General features: G+C 42.9%; 1 protein-coding gene across 1 annotated transcript in view; it reads left to right on the forward strand.

Annotated features, from left to right (window-relative positions):
• The window catches only part of cacna2d3a (calcium channel, voltage-dependent, alpha 2/delta subunit 3a), a 146,166-nt gene that overhangs the window by 96,374 nt on the left and 32,973 nt on the right, over nucleotides 1-16,819 (forward strand). Inside the window, exons 12-25 of the mRNA XM_050065576.1 lie at nucleotides 544-677; nucleotides 5,924-5,995; nucleotides 6,365-6,445; nucleotides 7,312-7,386; nucleotides 8,293-8,376; nucleotides 8,477-8,548; nucleotides 9,223-9,284; nucleotides 9,399-9,466; nucleotides 10,941-10,986; nucleotides 11,459-11,556; nucleotides 11,661-11,754; nucleotides 12,018-12,113; nucleotides 12,963-13,084; nucleotides 13,987-14,064. Of these exons, the coding sequence (XP_049921533.1) occupies nucleotides 544-677; nucleotides 5,924-5,995; nucleotides 6,365-6,445; nucleotides 7,312-7,386; nucleotides 8,293-8,376; nucleotides 8,477-8,548; nucleotides 9,223-9,284; nucleotides 9,399-9,466; nucleotides 10,941-10,986; nucleotides 11,459-11,556; nucleotides 11,661-11,754; nucleotides 12,018-12,113; nucleotides 12,963-13,084; nucleotides 13,987-14,064 (1,182 nt within the window). The remainder of the gene's footprint in view (nucleotides 1-543; nucleotides 678-5,923; nucleotides 5,996-6,364; nucleotides 6,446-7,311; nucleotides 7,387-8,292; nucleotides 8,377-8,476; nucleotides 8,549-9,222; nucleotides 9,285-9,398; nucleotides 9,467-10,940; nucleotides 10,987-11,458; nucleotides 11,557-11,660; nucleotides 11,755-12,017; nucleotides 12,114-12,962; nucleotides 13,085-13,986; nucleotides 14,065-16,819) is intronic.

Consider the following 16,819-nt stretch of genomic DNA (forward strand, 5'->3'; position numbering starts at 1 on the left):
ACCTAGAGCTAACTTGAACATCTCGTGACTAAAAGAAGAAAACCTACAACTACCAGAATGCACTACGCCACACCGGGCCAATATAGAGTCTTGCTGGTGGTTGGCGTCATGGGACCGTGTCCATTTTGACACAGGAAACAGCTGGCTGTTAATAAACAACGTAAGCAAGAAATAGTCAATACAGTAACAGAATCTTGGCTCATATTTGATCAGCACTACCTGGTTTTCCATCTTGATCAGAGCTTGGTCTGAGTCGGAGACAGAGGGCAAGAGGGGGGCGGCTCTCTATCGATCTGCTTCTTTACACTTTGTGTCCATGGTGGCAGCCATATGAAAATGTGGAAGTAAAATCTATAGTTAAAGCAACAACCCTAAAGCCAGCAAAAGTCAGAGTTGAGAGATGGAGAGAAGTTTACCATAATTCATTTACACATACTACCCTCATTGTGATGATACAAAGCTGGTTGAAAATCGTCAAAGTATCCCTTTATAGGACTCATCATCATCTTCTCTCTTCTTCTTCTTCCTCACCATCCCCAACAGGCTACTTCACTCAGATTTCCACATTGGCAGATGTGCAAGAGAACGTGATGGAGTATCTCCACGTGCTGAGTCGCCCCAAAGTGATCGACCGGGAGCACGACACGGTGTGGACCGAGGCCTACATCGACAGCACTGTGAGTTGACCATGCCGTCTTTCGCGTTGTACTGGACTCCAGTTCCCAGTTAGCTTACCACGCACACCCACTGGGTTGTGGGCCTAAAATATTCTGTGATCAATCCACAGATTTCAACATAATCTACAAAGAAAGCTAATCCATAAAGCATGTTCAAGATCAATTACTTATATAACCCAAATGAGAATAGTAATGATATAGTACAATGCAAGCAGAGGCCTGACACTGTGTTTTGCCTTTGTATGTCAGACTGAATGTGTGAAAGTGTGTGTGAGCAGCAGATGGAACCATTAAGTCAATGAGCCTCCTGTGTGTGTTTGGGAGTGGTGTAGCGTGAGTTGAACATACTGGGGCACGTTGGTGAGTTAGTCTCTGATCTCTCAACCTCATACCCTGGCCAAACACAGCTTATTTTCACTATGTTATATCTCAGCAAACTCATATAGTCACGTGCATTGCTAAATCCCCCGTACATGCTTAGTTCCCTGGCACAGACGTTATCATCGCTCAAACACCCCAAAGGATAACGCCTGACCTACAGCGTAAGATCCTCTGCCAAACCGTAATATAAACACCATATATTGTGGTTTTCATACATTCACAGTGCTTCTCTTTTTATTAGTTATTGTGCTTGGCTATAAAGAGTGAATAGCAGCCATTTGTCCTCCACTATTTCTGAATGGATTATGAGAGAGAGCTTCAAAAATGTAAGGAGACAAAGGCAAGTGCCCTCTAGCAGAAAAACGCACAGGCTATCAACACTGCATGAAAATGGATTCTTTCTCTCTGCGATCCTCTTCATATTCCTTTTTACCTTTTTTCCTGTCTTCCTCTGCTTATTTCCTTCTCTTTGCCCTCATTATCCCCATCCATTTATCACAGTCAGAGTACATCCACCCAACACTGACTCAACACTAACAGCTTAAGTGTTGTTTCCTTCGCTGTGACCCTCCCAGCCATAAAGCTCTCCTCTCTTGACACAGTCACTGTTTTTAAAGTTGCAGTCAAAGTCAATGTCAGTGGATTTTTTTACGCACCCGCTGTTGCTGGCACTCTTTTCAGTGGAAACTGCACTGAAAAGCTTTCTGACACTTATCCACAAACGTGTTGACCCTTTCTCTCCTCCCCTCCTCCTTAATCTGTTCTCTTTAGCTCCCCCAAGCACAAAAGGTAAAAAAAATCTGATTTGAGGTCATCGCTGTGTTGTGCTGTGTTGAGGCCTGGTATGTGTCCATGTGCATTTCATGTGCATGTGCGTTTTGGTCTCCAGTCTCTTTGAGATGACGGCATAATTTGGGTGAACTAACCACCATACTGACCCATGGCATTTTCTTGTGTGTCAGTGTCGTATGTCGCTCCTCCAACCCCCTGAGTCAAACCATGCATCGTGGTTGTCAAAGGTTCAGTTGATTGCTCTCTTCTGCACGTCTGATCAAGCACACGCACATGTCTGTGCACACACTCACACTCATTCATCACCGGTGATGCTGTGTTGGCTGTGCTTTGCTGGTATCTCCGGGGCTGGCAGCGTGACTGTATGTGTGTAAATGTGAGGCTACGTTTTTTGCTCTTTTGCTTGTGTGATTTTGGTGTGAAAACAAGATTGCTTGTGTTATTTGTTTTGGTAGAATTCTCCAGAATAAGCTGTTTTGTCATCTTCTGGGTGAAAATCCAATAGCCGATAATGACTGGCAGGATGATCTGTTCTGATGCCTTTTTATCGTTTCCAGTGTTTTATTTTGCAGTGTTTTATGAATCATATGTGGGTTGAGATAAGCAGCTCTATAATCATAACAATGATGATGGTGGAACAGAGGAGTGCTCTGCCCCCCCATCAGCATGAGCTGAGCACAGAGTAGTCCCATTAGACAGCTGGCAGGCCATATGTCTGACATAGTACTGTTAGTGTGATAGATCCGAGCTTATTGACATCGAAGCGGCTCAGCAGAAAACAGAAATAGATATCACATTGTCAGACATGATAATTGGGATTAGCAAGGAATCTGCACTGCTCCTTTGCATGTAATCGTCCCAGCACAGCTCTGGTCTGGGTGCTAGGAGCGCAAATACACAAACAGACAGTGACAGAGAGACACACACACCCTGCGTGATAGTGTCTGATAAGAAGTTAGCAAAACTCCCGGGATTGGCTCAGTGTTCTGAAAGTGATGAGCATGTGGTATTTATGTTCCAGGGCTGATGTGTATCATCTTTCCAGATGTACCCTTCATCCTATCTTTTTCCTCCCCTCCTCTCCATCCCTCTCAGTGCAACCCAATAATCTTTCTAGGCTCTCCCCTGTTCTTCCTCTATTTTCCTCTCCAGCACCCCCCCTACCTGTGCTCTCCCCTCCTCTCCTGTCCCCCCTCCCTCTCCCTCCTCTCCTTCGTCTCACCAGCTTCATCCATCATTCTCTGGCTCATTTGGCTTTGTTTCCCACTCTGTCGGATGAACTGACACTGGAGCTCAGGGATGATGGGAGGGAGGTGGGGTTGAGAGGAATGTTTCGGGGGGGGGTTGAGGACGAGTATGGCGAGGGAGGGTGAGAGGAGTGTTTTGAAGAGAAAGTATATCAGTGAAAGTTTGGAAGAGAATGTAAAGGATGTAACGAAGGACATGGGGTTGAGGAAAAGGGTTTTTGCACTGAAGTTCAAAGAACAAGATTGATACTTTGTAAAGCCTGACGACAGACAGGACAGGAAAGCTGCGAGCAGTTGATTACTTCTTGATGACAAATTGAAGAAGTAAGCTGTTCAAAATGTCATGACGGATGAGGAGAACCTCCACTCTTTCAAAGCAAAAGTGTTAGTCGTGATTGAGGCAATTGAGAGCGTTCGTAGATATGCCAGCTTTCCCTATCAACGTATTCTCATACAACAGCTTGTATGATATCCTAAGAATTAGTGTCTCATGAAAGACGTTATGTACTAAACCTAAAGTTCCATACTTAATGTAAACTTACGGTGGTTAGGGTTAGGAAAGAAACACGGCAATGACGTACCTAAAAATGACTCAGAGTTCTGAACACCAGTCTCCTTGTTTAGCGACCCATCCACCACCCCAGCCTGCCTCCTTACGGGTCGCTTCCGTCTTCACTCCTATGAGCACATTAGTCGTGTGATATACCAAATTACTGGCTCATGATCATGTGGGAAATGTACCCGTTTTAGGCATTACTGCTTCATGGGAAAACGTACAAACAGTGCATGAGAATAGCCTGTCCCCATTGGGTTTGTTTCCCCACAGGAGCCGACAGGGGGCTTTGGCTCCAGGGCTTACACACACCAACATCATTAAACCCGGTCTCCAAGGAAACAAGGGTCACCTCGTCCACCAGTACACAATTTGTCACAGCAACCTAGATTACGAGGTGTCCTATGAGACAGAAAACACGGGGCAGGGGGTGTGTATCCAAGCCCTCTGAGGGGTGCATGTGTGTGGGTATTTGTGTCAGTGGGGAGTGAGTGTATGAAAGCCCAGAGGTTCTTTTACATTCTCTGACCCACAGCGGGGGAAAGGACTTACACACCCCATTTGCTCTGACTGATACAGATAAAGCCACGGAGGCAGTGATGATGCAGATTTGGCCCAAATGTGTGATGAGTTCTGACCTTGCATTAGAGGTCGCAGGTTATGTATGATATGTCAAATTCCAGATACAGAGCGCTCCCCTAGGGACTTTGGGCACGGTCATGTTGGAGGACGCTCATTTAGGGTTCAAGGAAGCGCCTCTTTACTCTCCCGGGTTGTGATAATGAAGCACAGGTTTAAAGGTCTTTCCTCCTCTGGGTAGGGTAAGTGAGGATCCTCTGTAGCTGTGCTGTTGGCTTTGAATCCAACAGATGCGGTTGCTGGCTGCCTTTCTCCGTGCAGCTCTTGTTATCTGCTTAATTACAGTATGTCATTTCCCAGAGCAGCTGGGCAAGCCTGATTTTCACCGAATGCACATATACTGAAGATAAAAACATTGTACATTAGTGTTGAAGTACAAAAAGTACACATTTGATGGAACCACAGTTCACGGGGATACACAATAAACGTCAGTCCATATGTTTTCAGACCAGTGATATATGATCTAATAGACCTGAGCTCGGAAATAGATTTTGTATTTTTAGATGACGCTCTGCTCGTTTTTTTTTTTTCTGTCCTTTGATCGATCCCGTTCTCCAGCAGCAAGGCTGTCCATTGTTACAGCAGCTGTACTTAGGTGTGCTTTGTTCTCTCTTTGATGTCCAATCCAGCGTCCTGGATTGCTATTACCAGCTGTCTGAGCTCAGGTCACCAATTCCCCTTTTCCCAGTGTCTGAGGGAGACAGAATGGATGCTAGCAGTTTCCTGTCATTACCTATTATTACTGGAGGTAAATGGGGGGTGAGCGCTGGAGGAAAGAGAGTGAACAGGAAGTGTGTAATGTTCAGTTAAGAGGACTGGTTAAATGGGGTAGTTCCCTGAGAAAAAGGCATATGCCTGGATCTAATATCTAACAGAGAAATACTCTATTGGTTGCTGCAGCAGAAACGTATCATATGCAACATGATTTATGTTTTCTGCCACTCCATCTCACTAACATAATTGTGCATTGTGTTCTGGGATTCATATTGCACTTAATAGCGCAATTAGTTGTGGTGACTTGAACTTAAACTGCGTGAGTGACTGGCATTTAGACAGTTTCGACATTTCTGAGTGGGCAAGGTCAGACCACTTTTTGTCGAGTGGGAAGCCTTCCTCCACTGTCTTCATAACAGTGTCAAGCTTTCATCTCTAATGGATATCATCGTCAGATACAGACAGCCGCTGGAAAGATAAATATCATAATTATTCCAGCAGTCTTTAGGGAGCGAAGATACCCAGATCCGAACTAGAAGCACTGCCTTTGGATAAGCTTATTCTGCAAGAGATCAAAGGCAGGCTGTGATTGAACACATTTTAAGGCAAATAATAAACATGAATAAAACATGTCATGGAAGTTTTGTAGGTCCCTCAAGAAGATAATATGACTTGGTCTGCTGCAGAATTCCTATCAGGTTCACTACTTAAGGAACGAGTGTTAATATGCAGCCTGAGATAATCACTCACTGAGTGTCTTTAAGCAAGGTGATTTATATAGTGTGTGTGATGCCATGCAATGTGCTGTGGAGTTACGTGTCTTTTGTGGCTATAAAAATTTTTCATCATTAGCTTCCCTCTTCTAACTCTGTCTCTCTTTTTCCTCTCTCATTTGCTATCTTTCACTCTTCTTCCCTCAGCTGGATGACGGCCAAGGTCCGGTTCTGATGACCACAGTGGCGATGCCAGTGTTCAGCACCAAGAACGAGACTGTAAGTGCACACGGAGCGTTATAGAACCAAAAGCACATTTACTGCCCTCACCATTATGTTTCCCAAATTTGTTTTCTCCAACAAAAAGTTAGAATTAATTGAAAAACTATGCAATTATGTGTTGCATAACTCCCAAGGAGTTATAGACGCAGATTTTGAAATAATGGTTAATTATGTTTGTCTTTGATGGACACTAATTTCAGTTTGATTGGAGTCTGTAAATTAGGATACAATAGAGCATCACTAATTAAATGTATATTATGAATTGACATTTTTTGAGACACAAACAGTGGATCTGTAAGAGACTGTTTTTGTTTAATTAACATTTGAAATGCAACCTAAGAATCCTTGTTATGTGTGTGCTTGCAGAGAAACCGCGGCATCCTGCTAGGGGTGGTTGGGACGGACGTGCCTGTGTCTGAGTTGCTCAAGACCATCCCCAAATACAAGGTACCATTCCCAGCAGCACTTAGTCATTGTTACAACATTGTTACGTGCGGACACAAGTCATCAACAGCCCCTCCCCTGGCGGAAGGGCGCCTCGTTTTTTTTAAACCAAAAAGGTTCCGCCAATATGTCAAGGCGGAAAATTGGGCACCTCAGACATATCCCATATGTTAACATGGAGAGGGCGGGGTTTATGGCCTATACTGCAGCCAGCCACCAGGGGGCGATCGTGATATATTGGCTTCACTTTATGGGAGCCATCACATCGTCCATCTTTATCTACAGTCTATGCTACACCATCACAATTTTTGTAATCATATCTTTTGAACCATATGATTTGACCTGCACCGCTCACCTGGATGCTTCGTCGGTAGAAAAACTAAAGCAAGCTCCTATAAAAGATGTTATTTTTTTATATTTGTGTGTACACCAGTCCAATTCCACAGTGCAGTAATTGAATGCCAAAACCAGTAGCAGATAAATCAACGGTTTTGTTGAAGTTTTTACACTGATTATTCACGGTTCCTTCCTCAAGCCCACTAATGACAGGAAAATTATACGTTATATATACTAATGCAATCTGATAGTGTCCCCTGCTACATCTCCTGTGCTGATTCCTTTTACTTGTACATCTGAAGCTTGCTTGGGTGTAGGATTTTGACATTTGAAAGTGTGTTATTTGTCTAGACGTGGATAAATTACACCATCCTGCTTTTATTGTGCAGTTCTGTGAGTTTCGCCGCAAAGACAAAGATTCTGCCAGGAAAGAATTACAAAGAGCTTGATTAGCACAGATTTACAATTCGGTACAGATTCGTCATGCATCAATTTGGTGTGTGTGTGTGTGTGTGTGTGTGTATCCTTCCTAGCTTGGCATTCACGGCTACACTTTTGCAATCACCAACAACGGCTACATCCTCACCCATCCAGATCTGCGGCCACTTGTGAGTATTACCTCCAGCACCATTCAGATGCTCTGTAACAAGTTAACTGGGTATGAACCTTATTAACATAACAATACCTTCTAGGGTGCAGAGATTGAAGTTCAAATGTATTAATTTATTTTGTACAGGCGACTGAGGAATACTAACTCTCGAGTTCACGTCAAGTCAATTACTGATTTCGTTGTCACATTGAGATGTCGATTGACGTTGAAAATTAGTGCGTAGTCGCGTGGGTGCTCTGTGTGCCGCACGGTGCGCGCGTGTTGGCTGCGTGGTGGTATGTAGATGAGGAGAGTGTGTTCCAGGCCTCCTCTGTGCTGTGAATAGACAGAGATACAGCTTCTGAATGGCTGTGATTAACTCTATTGTACTCACTCACTCCGCTCACAAGAGGATGAGGGGAGCGAGTGCAGACGGGGAGGGGAGGGAGATTGAGGAGAGCGCGGAACCTGCTTAATGTGAGAATAGGTGCAGGGTGACAAAGCGGGTTGCAACACTGGACGGAAAATGGAGAGATATGGAGGGATGAGAGGAGAACAGACACGGAGGAGAGGAGAGAACAGACAGTGAGACAGACAGACAGATGGTTTAATTGCGGCCTAATTAAAGACGTTAATGAACAGTGTTTAACAACTAATGAGGGGTGGGAGGCTGTCCTCACTGACAGACGAATGGAGAGGGGGACTCACAAGTACACACATTGATACACCCAATACTCTGGCCTCTGTCATCTTTATTTAATGTCCATATCAAACAGGGTCATCCAAAGAGGGAGAGCGAAGAAGAGTTGCATTTCGTCAACTGTTAAAATGTGAATGCCAAAACAAAACAAATAAGCTAAGAATGTTACAGCCCTGATATGATGTCTGTGCATGCATGTGTGTTTCCATGGGTCTGTGTATCCAGTATGGAGACGGCAAGAAGCGAAGGAAGCCCAACTACAGCAGTGTGGATCTGTCCGAGGTGGAATGGGAGGACAAGGATGACACGGTGAGACGCTTGTAGTGGATCTCCATTAAGCACCATCACATTACCTCCTCTCAATGCAAATCTGAAGCTTGAGGTTCGGTTGTGTGCTTTGTGCCGGCAGCTGAGAAACGCCATGGTCAACAGGAAGACAGGGACATTCTCCATGGAGGTGAAGAAGAGTGTCGACAAAGGGGTGAGGAATCCATAATTCAGAAATCCACAACACACACAAACAAGCACTTTTTCCGACGGTCCCCCCGAAGGGTGTGCCAGAGAAAATACTCAGCAGGGAGAATCCACTCTGCCGAGGGGTTGTCACACTTGGCACGGCGATGTACAGGATTGACTTGGGGATTTTGTTTCTGATTTTGTTTGCTCTGCATGCACGGGTGTGTGTCTGTCTGTGAGTGTGAGCCCCTTATCTCTACCAAGCACATGTTGCTGAGGACGGGAGAGACAGCAGCCCAATGATTCTCCTTTACTACTTTCCTATCTGAGAGAGAGAGAGAGTGAGAGAGGGAGGCATTCAGGTGTCTGTGAGCGTGTGTGTGTGTGTGTGTGTGTGTACTTTGCATTTTCAAAGCTTAGTAAAGAGCATTATACATTAGCCTGATTATTAAGCATTCAATATGTTAATACACAAACACACACAAATATACACACATGCATATTCAAATTCCTTATCGAACTATTCACACACTCTGAAAACACACATCCATCTGCAGAGTAACAGGTCATGGAACAGACACGGCATGTAGCCCGCTCACCACTAGATGGAGCCAGACTGCAGGGAATCACATCAGATAACTGCCATCACTCTGCCTACTGTGTACCGCAGCGTTTCATGGAACATATCTTTTATTTCAGAAACGTGTGCTGGTGTTGCATAATGATTACTACTACACGGACATCAAGGGAACACCTTTCAGGTAAGAAAACTGGAGACCTTTCTGGTAGCAATTTTTAAAATGACTGAAGCATCAGTATTCGTTGCACAGCAAAGAACTGCCATTTGAGAAAACATTTTTTCGTTTTGTTTTTAGTCTAGGGGTTGCTCTGTCCAGAGGCCACGGGAAGTATTTCTTCAGAGGCAATGTCACAGTGGAGGAAGGTAGGAAACTCTCCTTTTTTTGTATTTGCTTGACTCGTTTCTGTGTGTTCTGCTCTAGCCCCACTGCCTCTCTTTTATTGTCTTTGCGTCTGTTTCACACTCAGCTAACACTTCTTTACTTGGCTGCAGGAGTGCAAGTTGTCAGATACTTTAAGGGAGAAGAAAAAGTACCAATGCCACATAGGATTACATAAAATATGTATAATACAATGCTCCATTACAAGTAAAAAAAATCCTGTAAAAATACAGAAGCATTCATCAGCATAATGTACATGCAAGTGCCATTTATACAAAAGAAAAGAAAAACATTTGTTTTATGTAATCGACATTTAATTTCCATGAATAAATAGCTTTACAATTTCATCACAAAATAATTAAAACCTTTAATGACTGCAGTTAGTTCTGGTGTCTGAGTGCCTAAAATGTAGAACAACTTGTCCGCCCTAGTTAAATGATTTAATTAAAGCTATGACGCCTGGAGAGCACTCTGTTCTTTGACATGCCTAATTTGTATAGTGTGTTACCATGTTTCATTTTTGTTTTGTTTTTTTTGATGAAGAAAGATTTTCAGTAGGAAAGAGAGGAGGAGAGAAGGAGTTTTGCTGGAACACACATCAACTACAGCTTAAGTGGACATTTTCAGGAAATAGATGGGGCCGCACCAACATTACTTAAATGTTTCCAGTATAAGTTTGCCCCTTTCTTGTCTTTATATTATTTTATTATAGGGCTTTTATGATGGATTAACATGTAAGCAACATTTCAGTGTTACAGCTGGTTGAGGTGGCGCTGCCTTTTTTTATTTGATACGCTGGTGGGTAGTTTAATTAGCAATAATGCATCATATTTTATACACTGATCATTACTATTTAAAATCTTTAAAGTAGCTTGGCACTGTAGCTTTGAAATATTGTAAATGTAGGACAGTAAAAAGTACAACATGCAAGCACAAAGTAGCATCAAATGTATGCATGCACACTTACACACACACACACAGAACACACACATACATTCACTAGTTATGAAGTGATAATGAACTTGAAAGCCACAAGTGGACAGGAAGTTAAATATTTTTTTAGCGGTTCCTTAGGTGTGTCCACGTCTTGACAGTGCACATGTCTGCCCCCTTCCTTGTGTGTGCCTCTGTGTGTATGTGTCTATTTTCATCTCCAGCCTCATGTATGTTAATATTCATATGGTGGTGGTGGTGGTGTGTGTGTGTGTCTGTGTCTGTGTCTGTGTGTTTCTCTAAACATGTCCATCATGCGGAGCCCTCTGAGCATGACTTGGCTCTTCCTGATCTAATCAGACCTGTCACATCCATTCAAAAAACACATTTTTCACCCCCGGTGTGTGTTCGTGTGTTTAAGAGTGTGTGCATTTGAGGTGTAGATGCCTACCCCTATTATTATGAGTTCATATTAAGCGCTTTTGCTTATTTAGTTTGAGATATATATTTCTTATTTTGTTTCAGGACTTCATGACTTGGAGCATCCTGATGTAGCGCTGGCAGACGAATGGTAAGAGTATATCAGCGATACTGTGTGTTTTTGTCACGACATTATCATCCTCATCCCTTATTTTAAATGACAGCGTGATTGGACTGAATCTTAAATATACTCCCTATTTCTTTATAAATCTATATTCTCACTGCTATACAGCAGTTATATAACAGCTCTGGGATCTGCAGGACTTTGACTTGATGGTTTGTGTCACTCGATGACTTGTGGTCACCAGGATTGGGAACCAACATCTAAATAAATTACAGTAAACGCTTTTCAAATTAATGCTTGTGAATGGGAAAACCGTCTTTGTTTCACTTCAAAAGTAGCTGAAGGCAACCGCGCTGTGTTCTCCAGCTTGAGTTGTGATTACAATCCTTTGCAGATAATCATCTATGAACTCTGCTTTCAAATGGCTTGTGCCAGCTATGACTGCGTTACGTGTTATGTGTAACCAATGTCTCTATTGTCCGTTCTTGTTATACTGCAGGACGTACTGCAACACAGACGAGCACCCGGAGCACCGCTACCTGTCCCAGATAGAGGCTATCAAACTCTACCTCAGTGGACACGAACCGCACCTACAGTGTAAGTTAAACTCCTCTACTAACTCTCTGTGCTCATAGAATCGAATGTTTTTCATGTGTTGTGGCTGGCTTGTTTCAAAACAATATAAATATTTGCATCGCTAGGTGACAAGGAGCTGATTCAGGAGGTGCTCTTTGACGCGGTGGTGACTGCCCCTTTGGAGGCCTACTGGACGAGCCTCGTGCTCAATAAATCTGAGTGCGTGACCCACTCTACTCTTCTTTTGCCATGTTCTTATTGAAAGTAGATGAAAATATTTCTTAATAAATTCAACACACACTGATTCCTATTGTCAAAGACCTGTTTTACACTCTGAAATAGTAATAGTAGTGATATTGCCACAGATATTTGCAAAAATTAAATGTTAACTATAGCTTAGGCTCTTTTAAAAGCTTCTGTTCTAGCCAACTTACAGTTGAGCACAAATGCAGGTGACTGTATGTATTTGTCGTACTACACAGGAACTCTGATAAAGGGGTGGAGATAGCCTACCTGGGCACAAGGACAGGCCTGTCCAGGATCAACCTGTTTGTGGTGCCTGACGAGCTCACAAACCAGTAAGTATTCTAAGAGTATATATTCACTATATACGCATGTGTATACATTTATAAGCCTGGGAGTGCATGTGTTGATTGCCTCTTTATATTTAAATACAGTGGACTCTCCTATGGTGATCACCTGATCATCTGTCCGAGTCAAATTCATCATTTTAAGCGAATAATTATTGTAACCTTTTTTTAAATGTCTCATGCAGATCACCATCTTATTGACATTTTTATGTTTATTTCATTGATATAAAATGATAAAACCACTATCGACTGTGTTTTCCTGACTGTTTCAAAATACAGTCGGCCTACAGCTGTTTCTTTACGTGGGCATTGTCTCACCAGGTATTGTCAATTCACATGACAAGGGCAGCTTCAACCACAGGTGCTTTTTCATGTGCATTTCTTTCTCCATCATTGGCAGCCACAGGCTTTGAGGAGACTACACTTTTCATTGAGAGAAAATGACATTCTTTTTCCCATTATAATTTCAGTGTGCACACAGAACCAGTCTCAGGTAGCCAGCTGGAAGCAGACAAGGCAAAGTATCATGGAGGGAGTGAAGTTAAAAAAAAAGGCAAAATAGAATAACCATAGTTTTAAATATTTAATCCATATGCTGTCATGTATAAAAAGACCCCAAATAAAGACAGTAAGCAGACCACTTGATTACTACAAGCAAATTATTTAAACAGCATTTGTGTAGGAATGATTCTGTCTCAAGCTTCTTGAGTGTACAGTGGTTGACCACTGTAACCGTGATCACGATAGGCAGTTTCCACTGTATTATATTACACTGTATTATGTTTTGTGTGTGTGCAACCTCTGTATCATCGTCACCTGTTTCCTGTCTGCTTCAAGAGACTTCCTGACAGCTGAAGACAAAGAGGGGGTGTTCAACGCCGATCACTTTCCCCTGTGGTACAAGAGAGCAGCAGAACAAGTTCCGGGTACCTTCGTCTACTCTCTGCCTTTCAACTCAGGTTAGTTGTGAATTGAAATTTTCAAAGGACGATGAATCAGTTCTCCGTACAAGGTCGAGTTTTAGTTCTACATAGTAGACATTACTAGCGTGATACAGTGAAACTGATTGTCACTGTAACACTGGCACCACCAACTGTTTGGAGGTTTGCTGAAAATGAAAAGGGCACAATATAAGACACAATACAAAGTAATTTAAAAGAAACTCACATTTTGTCAAATGCACACATCAAACTTCAGACTGTCTTGCTTTAGAAAGGCCGGTTTTCAAATGTCCTCCATCTCCTCTTTTCCTCTTTCACCCATATTTGGTCCTTTTCTCTCCCCATGCATCCCTACCTCCCCTTCCTCTCTTATTAATTCTGGGCTGTGTTCTTGTGGACAGGACTGATTGCTGTGGGTTGAAATAAGATACGTTAGGAAGAGGTTCAGCCCTTTCCATAGTAACTTGGCCAGAGCACACATACAGACACACACTCACAAAAACTCACACACGCATACACACACATACAGGCACCTCGCGCATATGCAGTTTAACTATGTCTCTACGAAATGGTTTCTCCTCCAAAGGGAGAATGTGTTCTCATCTGTCCGCAGCCTCAGGCTTTCCATTAGTGCCAGCTAATACAAGTGATCTGAAAGCCTCTTATTTACTCGCCGGACTTGCCTTGGATGCACTCTTCCTCTCAGGACTGTGGCAGCGAGCTGTAGCCATGAAATAGTACTCTGTGGTATTTATGTTCAGTGTTTCTCTCTCCAATCACCCTGTGGTCAGTTCAGAACTAATAGAAGGAATTATGATATGACTGTGATGTGAACTCTCTGTATATGTGTGTGTGTGTGTGTGTGTGTGTGTGTGTGTGTGTGTGCTGTGTTTGCGTGTGCTTTTATGTGTGTGGCTTAGGATCAGAAAACAAGAGTGTCGTATTGGCCAGCACCGCCATTCAGCTTCTGGATGAGAGGAAATCACCCATAGCTGCGGGTAAGTGGGGACTCAAGTGGCTCTTTTTTTCTCTAGCACACGCACTTCTACATTGACAGAGGCTGTAATATTCTCTCCTTACACCGCTATGTGGGCTTTGTTTTCCTGGTCTTCGGTTGTCTAACCCTACTTCGTTTCCTCTCTTTGAGTTGAAACACTCACTGCCCACATGTACTGACTGTGCTGCTTTTTTTGTCCGCGTGCTGGCCCCTGCACGTACGTCAGAAGAAGGCGAGCGTGCAACATGGCACAGACGTTTGCATCCAAGAGTATTTATGCCTACATATATTAATAGACGCCTGTTTCATAAACGCCTTTTGTGCATTTGTTTTTTGCCCCTGTGCTTATTTAAGGCATATTGTGGCCTAGAGGATTTCACTGCGGCCTGCCTCATCTCACGTCCCGGTGACTCAGACGCCCCACAATGTCACGCCCGTATAATGCAACTTGGTGCAATCAGCAAGTTGATGGTATGGAGTGAGGCCCTTGTTCTGTTTGCCATCAGCTTGGTTACGGAGGAAAGGAACTGAAATTAAATGGAAGAAGTGGGGGAATTTGGAGGAGGAAAGATACAGGCGTGTGGTTTCACATCAGTTTTAGTTTTATCTTAGAAAGTTATGATATGACGTTATTCATGACCCACCTCTTTTAAAAAAAAAAAAAAAAAAGATTTTTTGGACTTTTTTCCTTTAATGGACAGGACAGTTTGTGAAATGGGGAGACAGAGAGAGAGTGGGGACTGACAAGCAGCAAATGGCTGTAGGCCGGAACCGAGTCCGTGACATAAAGAAAGTCGTAAGCACCTGATTTGTGAAAAGTTAGAATCTTTTTTCTGATATGTAGAATTTTCCAGACGGATATGTTAAGCAGTATTTCTTCAATCTGATTGAATTTGTTCTGAGTAGAAATTCCAACTGAACTCTTTACATGGAAACTAAATAAAGTGATCATGGTTCCACCCACTGTGAAACATCTAATCTAATCTTATCAGAAATGTACCAGAAAAAGAAGTTTTTTATTGCAACTTTATCGAGAAAATTCAGTCAATTCAATACATAGTCTAGAAGGAGCAGAAATTGTTCCGCCTGTTAATACAATTTAGTAGTAAGTGATGTATGGTTAACCCGGGTTATTCTGTGTAGCTGCAAATTACAGATGTCCTCAAAGTCCTCACATGTAGACTATCAGTAGACATTACAATTTACCCATGTTCCCTGCGTCTCATGTAAAGGCTACTGCTACTTTAAGGTTGAGGCTACTGTTTTAAAATCAAAGAGCACTCAAAACAGAAAGTAGCACTAGCGCTCTAAATATTTTTTTGAATTTATGAACTATTGCGCCGCCTGTGTTCTCTTGAATGAAAGACACATTTCTCCTAAGGGAGACATTAAGAGCTAATCTTATCTCATCTTATCTTATTTGTCAAAATCAGCAAGTGGAGGAGTGAAGAAACAGCTGTAGCAACATGTGCGGCGCACTACGTCGCCTAATGTTACCTCTAAGTGGGGCAATCGTGCAGAAAAAATATTTATTCCATCCAGAGAGAAACAGTTTTATTAAGCGTTTACATGGTTATTTAGCGCTAATATTTTCCTGTTGAATGGATTTGCTGATTTTTTTGAAGGTTTGCACCACCCCCTTCAACCCCATTGAAAATTCCTCTGGATCAGGCCAGTCTCCTCTGATTGAGGTGCTTACATGAGGCATTCTTATTGAAATTGGGCTATTATTTTGATTTTTAGTGGAATATTAGAGTCCATGTAAAAGCACCCAGTGATTTTCTGGCTCAATGCTGTTCCTCAGGCAGCTATGCTTGTAGTGAGGACTCTCCAACTTTCATTATGTTTATCCTCTGCAGACCAGTTGGAAGTCCTGTTTTCCCAGCTGTACCACACAGTACAAATGTCTTGAACGGGCAAGTTGTTCTGTTCAAATACAGTGTACAGTATTTGGAGGACTGCAGTCCTTTCCACCGCCCAATTTATGCCCCAAGGACCAATCTGGAGCACAGCTTTTGCCTCACATTAAAAGCCCCTTCTGATGATTATCTATGTAAGTTCTCCTGTCGACAGACGAGGGCCAGTGATGCCAGTAGGGGAATCACAGAAAAATATCCAGACAGCGGAAAGAAAAAAAAACTGAAGAAAAGGAGAAAGAGGAAAATCTTTTGGAAACGCAGTGATAAAATAAGAGAAGAAATAAAAGGGCAGAGAAAGAGAAAATTATTTCACGGTGCCTGAATGCGTTGACATGAAAGCAGTGCATTGTGGGTACTCTTGGCCTGGGGGAAACCACTGGAGCAGAAGGACAGAGATGGGAGAGTCTGTGTGGTGCCACAGCACGCGCACACACATAGACACACACACACACACACATACACACACGCACATAGAGCATGCTTCAGATTTCGAGCAGAGCGGTACACAAGCAGCCCACAGTTTACACCAGCCCACGGTAGTATTTGACACTGTTGACTTGATCATTATTGTTTTAAGATAATATCATTCTCTCCAATCCTGTTAAGCAGCAATCCAAATGACTAATCAGTAACAGGGTTTCATGAATACCCTGTTAATACATCGGGTGCTGATGTACAGTAATGACAATCATGCTTGTCAGATCGGGGGATGTCTGTAACGATGATTTTATATAAGAGAGTCAGATGGGAGGAGAGATGTAGGCTAGAATGCAAATTTAGCGTGGGCTGGTTAGGGCCAGTTTTCACTGCCCTGCGCTCCACTGAGCTGTAGACTTG

The sequence above is a fragment of the Epinephelus moara genome, chromosome 16 (assembly GCF_006386435.1).
Source record: "Epinephelus moara isolate mb chromosome 16, YSFRI_EMoa_1.0, whole genome shotgun sequence".
NCBI lineage: Eukaryota > Metazoa > Chordata > Actinopteri > Perciformes > Serranidae > Epinephelus > Epinephelus moara.